General features: G+C 35.7%; 1 protein-coding gene across 1 annotated transcript in view; it reads left to right on the top strand.

The window, feature by feature from the left end:
- LOC126760450 (uncharacterized) overlaps positions 1-13,788 on the top strand; it is a 55,821-nt gene that overhangs the window by 33,096 nt on the left and 8,937 nt on the right. Inside the window, exon 3 of the mRNA XM_050476087.1 lies at positions 12,486-13,628. Coding sequence (XP_050332044.1) covers positions 13,190-13,628 — 439 coding nt within the window. The 5' untranslated portion in view covers positions 12,486-13,189. The remainder of the gene's footprint in view (positions 1-12,485; positions 13,629-13,788) is intronic.

The raw sequence follows: 13,788 nt of genomic DNA, 5'->3' as shown, positions 1-13,788 counted from the left end.
AAGTGTCAGCAAACTGTGGCAAGTGTCATTTGGGTTCAAAAATATTATGCGGCGAAATCCGGTAGATCTGGCGAAAAATATAGTACTCTTACTAATGAGAGCAAAACCAAGTGTGAATGGTTGTAAACGAGTTTTTGACTGTAGAGTGATAATTTTCTTAGAATAGAAAATATAGAGAATAGAAAAGATAGAGAAGAAGAGTAGGTTTCTTAAACGTCAAAATAGTACATGAGAGTTACAATGAGCGAGACAGTCCATAGGTCGCGGTAGTCCATTGATCTCAATATCAGCGATCTTCTGAAATTTCTGGTTCTATTGAAGTGCAATTCTTCGATAGTCATTTAAATATGGCGTGTTTAGTACCGTTTAATACTATAGAATCTGCAGGTGGTTCTTTATTTCTTCCGAAGACATGGTCGTAAACCATAAAAGAACTTAGAAAACCTCAAAAGCACGAATAACTCACTGGCTTGACTAGTTTTACGTAAATTCAATAAGTTTTTCGAAAAACTTCGACTATCCCTATCGGAAAAATCATATTTAATTGTCACCGGAGTTCCGATGTTCTGACAGTCATAAAATGAAATCGGTGATGGTACGATCGGATTTTGCTACTAAATCGTTAGGAACGGTTCATAGATAGGTATACATATTTGGCAACGTTGTTATTGGTACCAGAAACTTTTTGATGATCCTCATGGCAGATGGATTGAACTGTTATTCCTCAAGTATAGATGTAGTATTGTATTTCTGGGTGAATTAAGCCTTAAAAATCCAGCTCAATCTCGAAGGAAGCATAGATAAATAGTAACACTAGTATCGGTTCTTGTTGAGCTTCATTCTTCAGAGCACTTTTGTTCCTAAATCTTAAAGTAATCTTAAAAGTATGGTTCATACGACATTATTCTGGTACTGGTTTGAAGAATCTTAAGCACTTGTAGATTTTTGGGAAACATATCATTATGTAGAGCTCTAAGGCTCCGCGGCAAAAGCGAAATCTGCGTTTCTGATTTGGAATGTTTTGTCTATACGACATTATTCTGGTACTGGTTTGAGGAATCTTAAGCACATGAAGATTTTTGGGAAACATATCATTAGAGCTCTAAGGCTCCGCAGCAAAAGTGAAATCTGCGTTTCTGATTTGGAATGCTGAGCTCAATCAAACTTTACAGAACACTGAAGGAACTATTGAGGACTGATCGAAGACGAGCCATGATTTTCTCGGTCCATCGACGTTCTTTTAGAGAAATAACGACTTTCGGTAGACAAAAAAAGACAGCAGAATAGAAACATGAATGACGTATGTATGATGAAGTTTTACCAAAAGTGACGACTGAGGACGACTATTTACGAAGACTTCCCACACTCTTACGTGCCAGTTGAGAGCCCTGCGTTCGTTTAGTTATTGCCATTGTGCTTTCTTGCGACTGCAGTCATGGTATTTAGCTGCTCATGTTGCAAGCAAACCAACAGCCATGCATTTAGCACTGGGTTGTGCTTCACACCATCCAATTTACTGCTGGTATGCATATGTTTGCATCATCATCGCTTTTAATTTTCATGTAGCTGTTGCTCCAATTGTTGCAGCAGCAACAGCAGCTATGATGACACAGCACGCTACTGGCAACAGTCTAATTTGAAGTTTCTTCTTTATTTCTATTTCATATTTTCTTCACCCACTTGTCAGGTTTGTTGTGTTTTCATTAGCTCAAATTGGGCGCTACTCATATGCATGTAGATATGTATATATGCACTGTGGCTCATTGTGGCAACGCCGTGCTATGTAACTTCTTCATACATATGTATGTATACATATATGTAGGTCTACGCAAACACTTTCTTCTCAACTTTGTCATTACGTGCACTGTCACCTCGTGTGCTCGCGAGCCCCTTGACACTTCAGGCCTTACGTGCTACTTTTACATAAACACATGTACTTAGGTAAATACAAAGTTAAAGTACCACATACATATGTATGTACATACCCGTACATAACTACAAATGTCGGTACCCCCATATGACTGGGAGATCTACTTATTTTCTCTGTAATCAGCTCGTTGATAATCGTAATGTTTGTCACTGCTTGCGCAAGTGTGAGTAGTTTCACAAAACAGGTTCAGTGACCTGAAAAATTTTATAGAAATTTCTAAAAGTAAATTTGGAAAACTTACCTGAAACTTTATACACCTAAATTGTGTTGAGTTAAGGTTACTAGCGCGATCTTAAATCACACTAGGGTTTTAAACTCGTTCCATACACCTCAAGCTATGTAGCGCTCGAATTTTATATGGTTATAGTTCTAACGTCAGATCTGTACATTGAAATCGAAGCGGCAGATCTAATCTTATTAGGGTATACATCTGTATACATAAGAACTCTCTTCTGCCGCATTCCTAAAGTTTTTCAACAGATCTACCTACGTTGGAACTCTATCATCTTTATCTGAAGATCTTATCTGTCGCTTCGATTCTACAGTGATCTATACACTAGAACTCTCTTCTGAAGTTCGCAGCATTCCTAAAAGTTTCGTGAACCCACGGCATTACCTACCTGGCCCCTGTAACTCAAACCCAACTATATCATCTTTATCTATCCTCTATGACCATACCCTACATAGGATCTAATCTGCCGCTTCGATTCTACAGTGATCTATACACTGGAACTCTCTTCTGAAGTTCGCAGCATTCCTAAAAGTTTCGTGAACCCACGGCATTACCTACCTGGCCCCTGTAACTCAAACCCAACTATATCATCTTTATCTATCCTCTATGACCGCTTCTACCTCTAACTTCCTCCTTCTTCTTGATTGGCGTAGACACCGGTTACGCGGTTATAGCCGAGTTTACAACATCGCGCCAGTCGTTCTTACTTATCGCTGTTTGGCGCTTCTTCGCATGGTCTTTCCAACGGCGTGGAGGTCTTCTTTTACTCTGCTTTCTCCGGCGGGTACTGCGTCGAATATTTTCAAAATGTATTCGCCGTTGCCAGTGCTCAAAGGACCATAAATCTTCCGCAGAACCTTTCTCTCGAAAACTCGTAACGCCGACTCATCAGATGTTGTCATCATCCATGCCTTGGCACCATATATGTAGCAGAACGGGGATGATGAGTGACTTGTAGGGTTCGGTCTTTGTACGTCGAAAGAGGACTTTACTTCTCAGTTGCTACAGTTCCAAGTAGTAAGAGTTTATTCAACAGTTATTCTGCATTGGATTTTGAGGTTATTATTAAGTATATACATTATATATGTACATATGTAAATGGTCAGCGTGACGACCTGCCCAGATATAGTCATACCCGTCTGAATATATACAAGTATATACGAACCAAGTACCCAAGGTTTTGAGATATCGTTCTGAAATTTTGCATACGTACTTTTCCCCTTAAGCAGCTGTTCATTTGTCGTTATCGCCCTTATCGGAGCACTATAACATATAAGTATGTATGTACATAGCTGTCATACAAACTCACCGTTCCAAATCAAGTTCTTGTATGGAAAACTTTTTTATTTGATATGGTATCTTTAATTTGGCATGGATTATGTTCCAAGGCAGCGCCATAATCTGGAGATGTATTGTTCAAATCAGGTTTTCAACGATGTTTTTTGTTTTATAACTGTTCTTGTAAAAATTTTATACATTTTACAAAGTACTTGATACTAAAACTTCTCCAAGTCATTAACTACTATTTTAGTATCGCTAAAACGTTTGGCCGGCCAAAGCTTTTGTAAGCTTTCTAAAAGTTTGCGTAAGCTTTCTCGACTGTCAGCTCACGAAACAGTTACCTTTGCACCTTCTCTCGCACTCGTACGCACCTACTTCTAAGCAATCGTTTTTGCGCCTTCCGCTCAGCTACGGCCATTTATGCTAATTACCCAGCAAGTAGATCGTAAAGTGGGTGCACAAAGTTCATTTCGGTAAATACTAGCGCTGCTTCTTCGCCAACCGACAGCGACAAGATAATTTCATGTGCGTTACATGCAACCATTTGCAACTTTTTCGTGTACACACCGATCAACCCACTTGTCGGCGGTTACTGCCACTTACTAGGTTATGAGTATACAAATGTATACAATGTAGGTGCATGTACGCGCGCCCTCCGCACTCGGCTGTATGGACGCATGCTTGACTTAATGGCAATTTGCCTGTAATTTACTGCGCTTCCATGGAAAAGTGGCAAGCATTTAAGTGCTGCAAGTACGAATGTGGCAATAGTAGTTATTGTTTTTGTTATTTTTCGGTTTTTTATAGCAACTAACTGCCTTAGCAGACACGACGCAGCTACTTCACCTACATTTTTAGAACGCACGCACACTCGCATACATACATATGTATGTATGTAGCTATGTATAGATGTTGCATGGTTGCATGTCAAGCGCTTTTGTGCGTGTAATTTACTGTTGAGGGTTTAAAGTTCGTTAGTCAACAATGTGGCAAGTTTTTTTTAGCGCAACAGACTTTTTAATGAAACTTTTTCTTTTATTTCTTTTTAAGTGAAAATTTTGAAAACGCTTCAAAGTGTAGCTAGTATTGCACAAAATGTAAGGCATAAGCGCGTATGTGCCTACATACATATGTATATTTGGTATCCCATAACTCTCTGACAGATGTTACACCGCCCTATGGCGTCATGCAGCTGGCGTCAATTTTGGTTACGCTTCAGTGATTTTCAGGCAGCCGAAATGCCCATATGGAGCTTCTGTGGCAGCTCTGGTATTTTTACACTTAACAAGCCTACACATATACCATACATACATACATCCATACGCAGTGACTATGGCTACGCTTTCGTCTCGGCTTCAGCTTCATTCAATATATTGCCGGTAGAAAGAACAGTTGTTGTTGCATAAAAATAACTTTTGTGTTTGTACGCACTTTTTCTTGTACCTGACAGCTTTTTTGGTCCATACAGTTCTTCAATGTTTCAGTAAATTAACCCAGACTCATGTGTCTGTTGAATATTTCGTAGCTTCTTTCTCAACCTTGCAGTAATAATAGAATAGTAAGAATACGCGTTCGATTTTCGGGACCAGATGTGTGTCCATCCACACTTTTTGGACTCGATTTAGTCACCAAAAATAATAATACGGCGACGTGAGACCAATCCAAGAACCTAGAATGCCAGTCAAGAACCTATTAAGACTCTGAAAATTAGTAGAAGTAAAGGTCTCAGGCCTTTAGTCTTGCAAAAGATCCAGCGATATTGATATTTTAATATGTTAAACTTATACATTCAGACTGTAGACATCATTCCTGAAAAACAGGAAAGACTCCGAAAAACGGTACAAACCACAGACACAGAATCTTAGGCTTACAAAAGATCCAAAGCTTCAAGGCTCTTGATATTGTAGTCTGTTAAACTTCATCATTCAGACTACACACATCATTACCGAAATGAACGTACTTATGAATAGTACAAAAACCACTAGAAACCCCAGACACAGAATTTTAGGCTTGCAAAAGCTCCAAAACTTTTTTTATTGTAGTCCGTTAAACTTTTATCCATTCAGACGAGATTCATCATTACCGAAAAATATCCATCTTTATAAGTATATGTATATAAATCTTCTGACCGTGTGTTTGTAATTGAACTGCTCCTAAACGGCTGGACCGATTTTGATGAAATTTTTTGTGTGTGTTCAAGGAGATTCGAGAATGGTTTAGATTCACAATTTGGTCCACTGGATGTGTTTTTTTAAATTAATTTTTCATTTGTAATTAATTGCCAATTTTGGAATGTTTGACCGATAGATTGCGCTACCATCGCAGTATCCAATATTCAAACCTTAAATTGACGTAAACGTGCAATAAACAAAACGGTGTCAAAGTAAAAGGCGACATCTGTAGACAAGTTTTCATAACGTGTACAGAATTGTTCGTTCTTAAGTAATAAATTGGGTGATTCAATACATCTATGGGTAGCTATAACATTTTTTTCTTGACAGGCAATTTAAAATTGCAAAAGATCTGGCATAAAAAATAGCGGCATAACTGAAGTGTTGATAAAAAGGTTTGAGATATACAGAAATCTTTTTGAAGCATTGCAAGACTGATGCCATAACCTTGCCAGCCGATTTTTTTGTCTTTCCACGCTTGAGAACCGTTTATTAATATGCAGTCCACCAGGCTGTAAATCGATTGGACTCGATTGAGTTCACTGATGCACAGCCCAAATTCAATAGTATTTTACCCCAAAAACCAATTCTTTCTTAACGCACGAAATGCTTTTTGATTCATTTTTGTTGCTTCACCAAAAATGCGATTATTCCTTAACTAATACTTATAATCTAACTAATAGAAATCATATAGATGGTAATAGTAGTACTACCTATGTATCAGCCACAGTAAAACGTGGGCGGGTCCTCTAGTAATTCCATAAAGAGTTGTTGCATGAGTCTTTCCATTTTATTATAGTTCCTTTTAGATCAACCTATACCACAAGATTTCCTGGTTGCTATGAGCTATGGAGAAGATTTTTTGAATGACTGTAAATATGTACATCCTCACATATTTTTTGATACTTGCTGACCTATCCTTTTAAATATTCCCATGTCCAATTTAAGAGGAGTTCTTGAGTGATTATAAAGAAGAACCTCTGCGTGTATTTTCTGTAATTTTGATTTGCCGAACCCACAGCCGGTGGGTTTCTTCACCTTCTTCTTTCATCTGTTATGAGTTTGTCAAAAAAAAAAAAAAAAGTGTTTCTTGGAGTACTTCTCTCTTTCTGAATTTCCAATGTTGATTACTGGCGGCTCCAGGCTTCATTTCGGACAGCATGTTTATCAATGTTTACTACTCACTTTCTATATTGATATTTCCAACTAACTATCGGGAAATACGACTCACTGAACAATTTCGTCACAGCGCCATCTACGGCGTAAATTTTATGGCTAAAATTAATATTTACGCCAATTTTTGTGTACTTTTTCTCTTTTTGGCTTTTTTGGTCTGCTGCTGCTGTGACAAAGTCAGTAAATACTTTTATTTGCACGCTCATTGTTTGCAGCAAGTGAGTCGTAAAACGCGCACAATGTACATACGTCCGACTGCGTCAACCGCCGACTGCCGTGGTCTGAATCACTTATCACGGAAAATGAAATAAAAATAAAGTAAAATACCGAGCACAACTTCTATGCGCCACTACTCCGAATTCCAGCATTTGTCTACTGCGCAGCAAAGCGCCAGCACACAAGTCACTACGCAGTTATTGCGTTAAAGTGGCAACTTGCGTGAAGCTCAGACGCCATTGCCATCATTGCGTGCTTTTATTAACTCGTCGTTAACGCTGGCTGTGTTGCAGTTCACGCGGACGCCGTGAAAATAGAGTGAGTGATGTATGGTCGCGCTCGGCGCGCATGATTTTCACTGACTGCATTTTTTCGCACATAATTTTTATTACAGCGCGAAAATGAGCGCAAACTTTTTGAAGGGAAAATATGTACATAAGTATGTACGCAGTCTCAAAAAAAGCAAATAATAAAAAATTTAAGTAAAGACATTTCTAAATATGTTTGTGGCATCAGCTTGTCGCCAATGAATCATTTTCTGCGTTCGACTTTGACTGTTGCAACAAACTTTCGTTAAGATCCATCTTGTGCAACGAAGTGACTTAGTATGGTACTGAAGTGAGTTTTTCTTCCAGAAAGTGTATAGGGATAATTAAAATCCCCGAGTTGCTCTACCGATCTTTGGTTATACACACTAATCCTTTGAAAATAGTGTAGCTTGTATACTAAAGCGCCCGATCTATGATAAAATAAAGGTGATTTTACGAGAAATCTCAACTAGTGTCTACTTTTTATCAGACTATGATTTTTTCATCATCATTCAGCGACTCTTAATGCCTTAATATGCTTCTATTAAGTTTTTACTAGCAAGATTCTCAATAAGTGCATCCATTTATGATTCAGTTGTGTTTCCTATTCAACTCCATATGAATTTTTTCTTTTTATTGCTTTTATTTAAATATTTTACTTATCCTTGGCACTAACAATTTCGTACTAAAGTCAGCAATTTTTTACCGCACAAAGTTTTATTAATTATGACGATTTTTTTTTTATTTCTAAATTGCAATATGAATAACAAAATATTATAAAAGTAAAGGTGCATAAGAACGTAAACAAAATCGATAGTAATAAGGTAGTGTGTAGACAATCAATTTATGAATATCGTTTAGGCAAGGTGTAGACTGCCGAGTTAATTGATTACAGCAATATAATTTACAATATTAGCTAATATAATATCAAGCGCATTTCTCCAAGATTATTAAATTAATATTTTAATTTTATATTTAAAAAAATATTACTTTTTTCTTTAAAAAATCAATATTTTGCTGCTAAGTGTATAAGTATGTCTTCACATTTAATTACTTACCAACTTTGCTTTTAAACTTCCGCACTGTTTCCAATCACAGCTTCATCTTTACTGGCAAATTTTGTCCCATTGGTTTCAAGCTCACTATGTAGAGAACATATTATATTATGCTGAGGTGTTGGTGCCCTTGTCTTCACACTTACCATGTTACCCAAGCATTTGCTTACAAATGAAATAAAAATACACAATTAGAAGAATCTTAATTTGCTTGTTAAACAAAAATTACTTACATACGATTCTACAATTTCACACTTGCTTGACTGCGCGTAAACACACTACTTCGCCTATCCTGGCACTTCACCACAAAGCGCTCTCGCATTCGTACAAAAAAAACTTTATTACTGCACATGTCACTGTTTAAGGTGCGATCACATGAAGAGATGGCGACACGACCATAGTTTTCCAATGATTTTTGAAATCTATAATTAAGAAGTTCTCTTTTTCTCAATAAGTATTGATTCCACTATTCCCGATCATCAGAACTTTGTTCTCTTACAGAATCCTAACATATAACTGTCAAGAAGTTCTTTTTTTAAGTAGTTTAAGTAGTAACACCTTTCAGCGAGTGAATACCAACTTCTCAGTTAGCTCCAGAATCTCATTGAAGCTCTCATCAGGCCCAGTACTTTTGATAAACAAAAAGTCTGCAATATTTACTTATTCAATTATTTCGGAAAAGCAGCAAATTCCTTTTTTTCCTTCGTTTTTTTCCACAACTAAGTGTCTTGTGTTGTCGTTTATTGTCGCATAGTGTGTTCACACCTTAATCATAATGGTACAAATTGCGCATAAATGCAGCTGAAAGTGGCAACAACTGAGGTGTAGTCACTTTTCGCTGCTGCTAGCGCTACTGTGGCGTGCCTAACAAACCAAAGTATTTTCGTACTTCTTGCTGAATTGCCAAAAAGACAAATTGAAGGCAGGAAAATGCCATGAACTTGAGTGAAGTGGCATGGAAAAATTGTGCACAGCGGCAAACATAAATGTATGTTTGTACCCATGTATGTATGTGCATAAATACATATACATACATATGTATATTATATTATACTTATGCAGCGCTTGTGGAGGCCATTTTCAGATATTTATGCGCGCTGGGGTATTGAACTTGAAAAATTTAGTTGCGTTGCTTGATTATTTTTTATGACAGGGTTGCATGGCGAATGTTGAACATTAGTTTTCGTTGTGAATGAACGAAAATTAGTTGTTTTAAAAAGAAAAAAATTAATTGTTGCATAATGAAATAAATTTGTGTTAATATTTTAAATAAATATTAAACAAAAAATTTAAAAAAAATATTACAAAAATATTCAGAAAAATTAAAAAAAAATTAAAAAAAATTTTGAACATTAAATAATTGAATATTTTTTTTTTTGGAAAAATAATAATTTTTGCATAATGAAATAAATTTGTGTTAATATTTTAATTTTTTTTTAGTTTTTTAAATAAAAATAAAATAAGAAATAAAAAAAACAAAACATTACAAAAATATTCAGAAAAATTTAAAAAAAAATTTTGAACATTAAATAATGAAATATTTTTTTTTTTTGGAAAATAAAATTATTAATTTATTTTTCAAAAATTTTTTTTAATTGTTTATTTTTATTTATTAAATTATTAAAAATTATATTTTTCTTCAAAATTAAAAAAAAATAATTTTTTTTCAACAATTTTTTTTAATTATTCTGAAAAATTGTTTATTATTATTTATTTATATTTTTTTTATTTTTTTTTATTAATTTAAATTTTTTTCTTTTGGAAAATAAAATTATTTATTTATTTTTCAACAATTTTTTTTTAATTGTTCTGAATATTTTATTATTATTATTTTTATTTAAATTATTAAAATAATATTTTTCTTCAAAATTAAAAAAAAAAATAATTTTTTTTCAACAATTTTTTTTAATCATTCTGAAAAATTGTTTATTATTATAATTTTTTTATTTTTTTTTAATTTTAATTTTTTTTTAATTTAAATTTTTTATTGTTGGACGATTGTTATATAAAAACTCTTTCTTTTTCAACAAAAAATTTTTTCGCACTCAACAAATTTTATCATCCTCATATCGTCGCTTCTATTTTTATGCTTATGTCATTGTATTTTTGAGCACCCACATCAATTTTTTCTGCTTATATCCAAATATTTGTTTGTCTACATAAGCATATCCGCCTGGCTTAAGAGATCTTATAATATTTGTTTATGCCTTTGAGAGCAATTTCCGAATGCTCTAAATATACTATAAACATACTTACATACATATAAACATATCTACAGCAACGCACTAAATTTCTAGGCAAATTGAAATTTTGCTTATTTAGAAAATTTATAAATAAAGCACACAAAAATGTTGAATGCCATAATATGGTATCTAGAGGCAATAAAAAATATACATTTGAACAACTTTACATATATTTTTATGTATGTATATTATGTACAGCATATAAGGTGCTTTTATATGGTTCAAATTATTATGAAAGTGCGAAAAAAGTTAATAAACATATTTTGCTCGTTTAACTGTAAACAAATAAAGTCATTATGAAACTTGGTATGCCGTTAATTGGGCTCTCCACATAATATAGTGACTTCACGATTGTCAACCGGCATTTTTTACGGCGAAATTTGCTTATTTTCTATGCTTTCTATGCTAATCCACGCATTCCAGTTACGTTAGCTTTCGCCAGTGGCTTCATTCGGCATAATTCTCACGAGCGGCTTTCCGCGCGCCAATTAGTTGTAAATTATTTATATGATATTTTCTTCATGGTTCTTCGCGCATGTGAATAACTGCTTGTCAACAAATTGCCTTTATTCTAGTTGCATTTTTTTCATTCGCTAATGCAATGTGTATATAATTCTCAACAGGTTTATATATATAATATATAACTTTTGAAGCCACCAAAGACTTCTTTGTAAAAATTTAGTAGTTATTGTTGGATTTATGGTCGTTATAATGGCGTGTCGTTGCCCAAAAGTTAGGAAAGAACCCGTTACTTGCGGAAATAATGATGCTAATGTGTGTTCTTTGCATAACTGAGGTTATCAGATGCTTAGGACACTCAAAGTGCTTCTGATCTCACATTAAATAACGAGAACTCCTTGGAGGATTGTGGTTTAGATCGAAATGCATAGAATATTATATAGAGACAAGTTCGAGGCAATATGTTTTGTAAAAAACTAGTTTCTTCATTAACATAACCTCACTGAATAAAAAAATTCGACTTCCACAAACTTTGTGTAGGCGTTTCAAAATTGGAGTTGCCGTAATGTAATATATATATATATATTTTTTTGTTTTTTTTTTTTTTTTTTTTTTTTTTTTTTTTTTTGCGGGTGAGGGGGTGGAAAATGCCTTCCGCATCATCGGTGCTATCGTCACTGCAGCGGTATGTGCCACTTGCAGGTCACTAAAAACCCCCCTCTAAGGAACCGTCGCCCACCCTGGGACCGCGTTTGCATTACTTCAGGATGGCGTTCCATTTTTCTCATTGAGAGATTTACATCTGCGCACCTGCGTCCAGGTCCCGCTTTTTGCTGCGAAGCAAAATTGCTGCGAAATTCTTGATGATCTTCCAGTTTGCTTCACTCTCCAACATGACGCTGACTAAATTGTCCGCGTTTATTGGGCCAACCAGGTTTTCTACGGCGGTGCGTTCTTGTTGCCAGCGCACACATTCAAAGAATGTGTGTTCAGCGTCGTCTTCTGTCGCGTCGTTATATAGGCATGACGGCTCTTCGACTTTTCCCATTCTGTGGAGGTACTTTTTGAAGTATCCGTGACCGGATAGTAACTGAGTTGTGTAAAAATCGACTTCTCCGAATTTACGGCTTGTCCATAAGTCTAGATTTTTTATTAGCCTGGCCGTCCATCTGCCGCGACTTTCATTCTCCTATCTTTGTTGCCATGTTGTTATTGTGTCTCTCCTAATTTGTTGAATTGCGCTCTTGTTGTTATTGGATGATTTCTTTAGCTCCCACAGCTTTTTCCTTTCATATGCTAGAAGGCACATGTAATGTAATATTTGTCATCTTTCAATCGCATCAACTTTGGGTACAGATTCCAATTCTTCGAATATTTACTTTTATTTAAAAATTTGTATTTTTCTACTTTGCAGCAAATGATAAACAAAATGGTGTGAAAAAAAGTCAGCTGATTGCTTAACAGTTATGACAAAAAACGCCAAATGCAACGGTACTAAATTTGAATACATAACAGTTGTTCAAAAAAACGAATACTCGCTCAATATAACGGTACTAAACAAGGATACTCAACTTTTTACTCGAAAAAACGGTAAATAAAACGGTACTGAAGAAGGTTACTCGAATAAATGACGACGGTTACCCGAGTAGATGCTAGACAAAACGAGTGCTCGCAAAATTTAACGGTAACAAACGAGTAGGTTACTCGAATAAATGCTGCATAAAATTAGTACTCGGTAATATAACGGTACTAAAGAAGGCTGCTCAATTAGTTAATAGACAAAACGGTAAATATAACGTTAGTACACGCTAATATAACGTTACTAACGACAGTTACCCGAGTAGATGCTAGACAAAACGAGTGCTCGCAAAATATAACGGTAATAAACGAGTAAGCGCTAGTTATAACGAGTGAAAGTAAATAAATAATTCAAAGTAAATTTATAATACGCGCGTAACGGAACCAAAAAATACAGCACTCATTAATCACAACCCTGTAATATTTTTAAATAATATGCTGTTTAATTATTAAGCAAATTAAAAATTAATTTACCGCTTCTACAACAACTTTTAGTCAATATACCAAAAAAACACACAAAAAATAGCAAAAACAACCAAAATGAATTGCGTTGCAATACCACCACCGGAAGAGAAACAGCAACCGACACTGCAAATAATGCACAGCGAACTGGTGTTGCCATCGCCGCACGCCCAACCGGATGTCAACAACTGCAGCAACAGCAGCGGCAACACATCAAAAACGCAATCACTGCAGCGCACTACACACCTGTATTGTCGCTCGTTGGAGAAGGAACGCGGCGATCGGCGCACTTCGTCGCGCGGTTTAGCTTCGTGTCTGCGCGGCGAACGCGATGAATTCGTCGGTGATTACCGTGAGTTGCGTCCGCGTGCGCAACAAATCGATTTGCTGCCGACAGTTATGATTAGTCACGGTGGTGCGGGTTATGGCGGTGCGGATAATGTTGCTGGCGCTGCAACGTCTGCTGTTGGCAATAACGGCGCTATGGAGTCGCATAATACCGATGCGAGTGGCAGGTGTAAGTGTTTACATTGATAAGTATATTTAATTGCTGTGTAAGTGAGATGACAAATGTCACTTTGACAGCTGTCAAGTCAATTGGGACACTAAAAATGTAGAAGGAAAGAGAGAAAGTAGTGAGTTATGGAAAAGTATGCTTTTAAACATCATAAATGAAG

Source organism: Bactrocera neohumeralis, chromosome 5 (assembly GCF_024586455.1).
Source record: "Bactrocera neohumeralis isolate Rockhampton chromosome 5, APGP_CSIRO_Bneo_wtdbg2-racon-allhic-juicebox.fasta_v2, whole genome shotgun sequence".
Lineage (NCBI taxonomy): Eukaryota > Metazoa > Arthropoda > Insecta > Diptera > Tephritidae > Bactrocera > Bactrocera neohumeralis.
Note: the sequence above shows the minus strand (reverse complement) of the source record. Positions and strands in the feature narration are given on the sequence as shown.